The sequence below is a fragment of the Haliaeetus leucocephalus genome, unplaced genomic scaffold (assembly GCF_000737465.1).
Source record: "Haliaeetus leucocephalus isolate CR32 unplaced genomic scaffold, Haliaeetus_leucocephalus-4.0 Scaffold217, whole genome shotgun sequence".
NCBI lineage: Eukaryota > Metazoa > Chordata > Aves > Accipitriformes > Accipitridae > Haliaeetus > Haliaeetus leucocephalus.
In genome coordinates this window covers 8,887,808-8,893,468 of record NW_010972653.1, presented here as the reverse complement: position 1 = coordinate 8,893,468, position 5,661 = coordinate 8,887,808, and the positions used below count along the sequence as shown (strand labels likewise).

At 42.9% G+C, this 5,661-nt stretch overlaps 2 protein-coding genes across 5 annotated transcripts in view; one reads left to right on the top strand and one right to left on the bottom strand.

The window, feature by feature from the left end:
- Positions 1 to 5,488, bottom strand: part of TSSC1 (tumor suppressing subtransferable candidate 1) — a 97,999-nt gene extending 92,511 nt beyond the window's left edge. For both annotated transcript variants that reach the window (XM_010566716.1, XM_010566715.1), the window contains exon 1: positions 5,401 to 5,488. In XM_010566716.1, the coding sequence (XP_010565018.1) occupies positions 5,401 to 5,442 (42 nt within the window). In that variant the 5' untranslated portion in view covers positions 5,443 to 5,488. The remainder of the gene's footprint in view (positions 1 to 5,400) is intronic.
- Positions 5,489 to 5,558: 70 nt separating this feature from the next.
- The window catches only part of TRAPPC12 (trafficking protein particle complex 12), a 55,213-nt gene continuing 55,110 nt past the window's right edge, over positions 5,559 to 5,661 (top strand). For all 3 annotated transcript variants that reach the window (XM_010566712.1, XM_010566711.1, XM_010566714.1), the window contains exon 1: positions 5,559 to 5,613. The gene's annotated coding sequence lies outside the window, so the exon portion shown is untranslated. The remainder of the gene's footprint in view (positions 5,614 to 5,661) is intronic.

Here is a 5,661-nt window from a genome sequence, read left to right as displayed (position 1 = left end):
CCACTGCCTGTAATACATAACAAAAGAAAGAATCCACTGAGCGGGGGGGGGGGGGGGGCGGGGAGAAGGGCTGGCTTCACTGATGCCTCATTCTGGAGGTAAAATACAGGTTCCCTGCCCCTGTCAGAGAAGCCTCAGGCTGCTAGTGTCATGAAAATTATTTTTGCCTTCTGGCATAATTTCAATTTTCAAGTAGGTACACTTTGATTTTTACTTAGGTAGGACAGCCTTGTTTCTCCCACCACAGCAGGAGACCGTCTTATCATTGACTGTAATAAGCTGCAGTGACTCTATCAGTGAAGAAACTGGCAGCACACATGCCCAGGTGACCTTCAGTGCTCTCAGACAGCTGCTTTCTCCAAGTCTTTCACAGCACAAGAATTCCCACCACTGATGTATTTAGTGCACTGACCCTATTCCAAAGACTGACAGATTCTGTAAACCATCACAGCAACAAAAGCAACCCTCACACAAAGCCTTACATAGCACAATCATCCTTAGAAATCCCGTTTGTTTATCATGAACCTCAATGGTAACAATCATCTTTGAATAGTTCCTTCAAGTTCACATAACTTATCTTCATATTGTCATTAGTCTGTACAATACCTAATATTAGCAAGATTCTGCTAATTGCTTAAGGGTCCTAGAAGAAATAGTTTCCACCTGATCCACTTCATGCATTATGAAGATCTTTGGGGATTAGCTAAGAGAGTTTTGCCACTTATCTACTTTCCCCCCCCCCAGTAAAACTTTAAACCTAACCGTATGTTACATTGTAGTTCCACAAGAAGTCGTCCCAACTGATATGCTGCTCTCAAGAAGGGTCCTGAAAAGAGAGCCAGGTAGGAAAATGATAGCTCTCAGCCTGGATTAAAATATACAGGATTGGCACTCATGAGGCAAGTAATCTTAGAAGAGGACCAAGACAAAAACTAGTAATTTCACTAAGACATTATCATGCAGTTTCTTAAACTGATTCAATATTCAAAATAAATCCTCCAAAGACATCTCTAAAGCTGTATCAAAATTATTATCTACATTCTGTTTAGGCCATCCTCTCTCATCCCACAAGAGACCATGAAAGCTCTCCCAGGGAAGAGAACACCACTGCCAATAGAAGCTCCACTGCCATACTGGAAACACAGCTGAGCCTGAAAGGCAGTATGTTTCCCTGGGTACTGCACAAATGACATACATCTTCCTAAAAAGTCCCCCTTGCCCCCTCCTTCTAAGAAATCTACACCTGCCTTCTACTCCATCAAAGGTAGGTCAGTTGAGCTATTCTCAATACATACTGGTATTATATATATACACACATTGTGCAAGACCTGTGACCAATCTATTTCAGTTGGTATTTTGCACTGGTTTAAGATTCTTGGAATAATAAGTCACATTTGGCTTTAGGGAAATTAAGTTTCACCTTAATCTTGCAAACAGGCAAGAAAGTCCTAAAAATCAAGTCTCTGTTCAGATTCATAAAACCTGTTAACAGCTAACTGAAAATACAATATGGGCCAAGTATTGCTTATTCAAGAAGCACAACAGGACCACAATGCAGTACACAAACTCTGACAAAGTGTTAGTGCATTCTTTTTAAGTCTGCTTCAGCCAGACCACATCTCATGGCGCAGCTGGAGTTGCCCTTGTGTAGTACGGCCCTGTGGTCAGCCAGCAGGCTTTCTACTGTCCTTCCCTCCTGCTCATTATGCTTCTCCCTTGCAAGCCTATGTACTTCTGACATGTAACATGCAGTAGGCATATCTGGCATGCTGAAATTCAGCTCAGCGTTTTGGTATCCCCAAAATCCATTAAATGTGCCAAACACATGCTCCATAATTATCACTCTCTGGCACAAACAATGTTCCTCCTCCCTCCCCACATGATGCTGGCTAGCTTCTGCACACTTTCAAACAAGCAAGACGTAGGCTGTCCCCGCAAGAATCACAGTTGGCATTACAACTGCACCAAATACCTATCCTGGAAAGCAACCCTGCACACAGCTCATTTCCAGGGGTATAAGCATCATCCAGTCAACCTTAAACTAAGGCCAATACAGTATTTCAGGACATTCAGTAGTGCTTGTACACGTACTCAAAACATCACTGTTTAAACACTTAAAGAATAGGATGGGGAAAATTGTGAATCCCTGAAAATGAAAGCCTATTCGACAGAGGGTAAACATACGAGGTACACCAGGTTAGATAGTAAATATAGGTCAACTATACTCTGGACAAGTGAGAGGCATATAATTTCACTGACGAAAAATAGCGCTCAGTGATATCCCTGGTGCCCCATTTACTACACTCTCATAATTCAGGATATTGGTGAAGTCTACCAAGGTTCCTTTGAGAAGAACAACCTTTCAGTACTGAAATGATCTGCAGCTACTGCTGTTGCCCTGTATTCATGAGCCACAGTCACATCACTCAGTCCTCAATGCAAGCAGCATCTCACATTTTCACTCCCCACCCACTCTGTAATTTTTTTCATTTTCACTACATTTTCACTACAGTTGGACAAACAGAGCAACTATGGTGGCATATTGTCTTTAAAAAAAAAAAGTCACAAAAAGAATCACACACCCTAAGATTCACACATATTTTGTATGTCTGTACAATGTTCATGTAGCTCACAGAGCGAAGAGGAAAAAAAACCACTCCAGGAAGCTACATTTTGGGTGTTATATGAATGTTATAAACAGCAAAAAAGAAAGTTGCAGCCATCTAGTAAAACAGGGGAAACTAGTCAAGTCAAAAATTTAACTAATCATACAGAAAAATGAATTCATCACTAGTTTTGATCTTGTTTTGCTGTTAGATGTTTAGCTTTCCCTGTCTACACCAGAAAAAAACCAATCCAAAACAAAAAAACCCAACCTGTTTTTCACTGTTACTTGGTAAATCTTCTTGCACAGTAGTTACACATGCTAAGTAATTACACACAGTTGTATAAGGGCTCAGGATTTGTATCTTTAATTACCATTCTCATTTGTCAGAACCGTGAGTGGTGTGGCTCTTCTAAGTAAGACTTCCCTGTTCCACTAAGCCTTTTTTTGATGAAAGCTCAATTCAAAAAAGAGACATATGTATTTGTTCATTATTCTAAGTTACCTTACTTATGCTGATACATCAAAACATATTTTGCACATAAAAATGAACAGAAATTGTGCAGAAGTAATTTTAAGTTAGCTGGTGGACAGCACCCTAGGAGGAATCAGCTTTATGTTCTTACAAACCTGGCCACATTGGATCAGGTGAAAGGCGTATCTGCACAACTACATTTTCTCCAGTAGTGGTCAAAGACAGATTCTTATTGACTGCTGGAGCCACATGTAGCTTCTAGATGTCATGGTTTTATGACATAAAATTTTTATTTGTAACAAGAGTAAGAAGATCCCTTCCTCTTTTAAATACTCTATAATTTCAAATCTGAACTTTGAATAAGCTTGTCATAGAGCTGAATTAAAGACTGGAAATAATAAAAAAAACCATAAGAAACAACAACAAAATTGGGCTGAAGAATACATTTGAAGAGATGCTTTCAGTCACAGTGCTTCTGACACACACTGGAAGGAAGCAGTAGTTGTGATGCTGCTGCTAGCCATTACTGTCTACTGACACATAAGAATCCAGGCTTAAAAAGAATAGTAATCTTTCTTATTAGACCTGAGGATGCAAGTTGGATAAACCAGACCAGTTTTAGGTTTAAGTCTCTCCATCAGAGCCTTTTTCAGAAAGCACAGAGATGCAATTTGTTTTAAAGCCACACTGGCAATTAATGGAGATCAGAAATAGAACCTTCATCTCTACGCCTCTCTTCCAACTTATACATAAACCATCTTTTTTTTCCCCCCACTTCTCTCTAAATGATCTGTATTAACTGTAATTCCCTTTGATTACAGCCACTTTCTTAGTCCTTTTGCTTTATCCTCCCACCAGACAGCCCTGTTACATACTTTGCACAAGAGGTCCATAGGAGATGTATGATTTGGGGCGGTGCAGGGCATAGGTCCATGGAGGTCCCAGACAATACACTGGATAGCTTTCAAAAATTTATGTAAGACTTATTATATATGACCTACCAGAAAGAAGCTATGAATTTTATTAAGTACAGGATATATATATTCTATTCTGCAAAAGAGATTTAAGTATAGTTTAAGTTTTATTAATTTTGAAATACAAGTTACAGCCATCTCTAGCCAATCACAAAATGACAGCGTATTACCAGACTTCAGTAGATTCAACAGTTAGTACAGGTGAATATTACACACTAGCTCCTATACAAGAGAAAAAAACAAACAAATACACAATTTGCTAAAGAGATCTACTGGTATAATAGTATAATTATACTGGTATAATACAGGATTACAGAGCACACAACTCAGTAGCCAGGACACCCAAACCTGTAACAAAGAACCTTCACATATTACTTTCCAAAAGCACTTTGGTAAAGGTGCCTAAAAAAAACCAGTACACATGTTCATATTTATATTACTACATTTACTGTAGAATGAAAACACTGCTCTGTGAGCTGCAGAAGAAACACAGCGTCTCCTATTACTGCTATAATGGCAACAATGATAAGCCAGCTGTTACCAAAGAGAACATGTAACAGCTGAATAAAACCCTTATTGTGGGAAAGAATCATGAATTAGAGTCCCTCTCACCCATCCAGCTACCCAGCTGTTTGTTTTCCCAGAACTTCCAGAAACTTTATTAAACGTGAGACCTGTGCTCCTCCATGAACATGATCAGTAAGTTCCTAAGTTAGCCAGTCCCTTTTCCTTATAGCCATAAACACCAATATGATGGACAGATTTGTCCTATGGGACAAGTGCACAGATGTGGAACGCACAGCAGGACATCCCACAAACATCAAGTAGCTTTGCAGTTGGGTATAACCAACTGCAATTTTCAACTTCAGAAAACAGTTTCATGCCCTCTCCTCACAAAAGCGTTTTTATTTTTTTTTTTAATTTCTGAAGAGGAAGAAACAAGCACTAGAATCTCTTTGAGACTGCCGGTATTTTCCTACCACCCCAGAGCCTGCCCAAGACACCTCCAGAGGCGGACCAGACACTGGTGACAGAGCAGAAGCCCTACCAGCCAGGCTGTGCACGACCACGAGGGGAAACAAGCCCTGCCCTCGGCCCCTGCACCCGCCCTGCCGCACCTGCCCTGCAAACAGCAAGTTTTGGAGCAGGGACCAACTCCTGCCCCCTGCTCAGCCAGTGGTGCCACCGGTACCGGCCGGGGGGACGCCGGCCTCCCCACGAGCGGGCCCCAGCACTCCCCTGCCCCACCACACAGACACACACACACACACAGCCCCGCAGCCACCACCTTCCCGGAGGTAGGACCGCCACCTGCTAGCTCTCCTCCCATCTCCCCCGGTGCTCACCTGGAACTCCAGCCCGTAAATCACGGGCGCATCGTCCTCCATCGCGGCCCCACAACGCGACACACCCCGCTGCCCGCCGGCCTTTCTGGCCCTCAGCGCTGCCCGTCGCTCGCCGCTTCCGGGAGGTGAGCTCGCGCATGCGCACTCCCGCCCGACCCGGCCCGCGGCGCAGGCGCGGTGGCGGAGCAGGGGTGTCGCCGCTGCGGCGCGGAGGTGAGGGGAGGCGGGGGGTGGCGGCGGCGCGGCCTGGGTGGCTCTTGT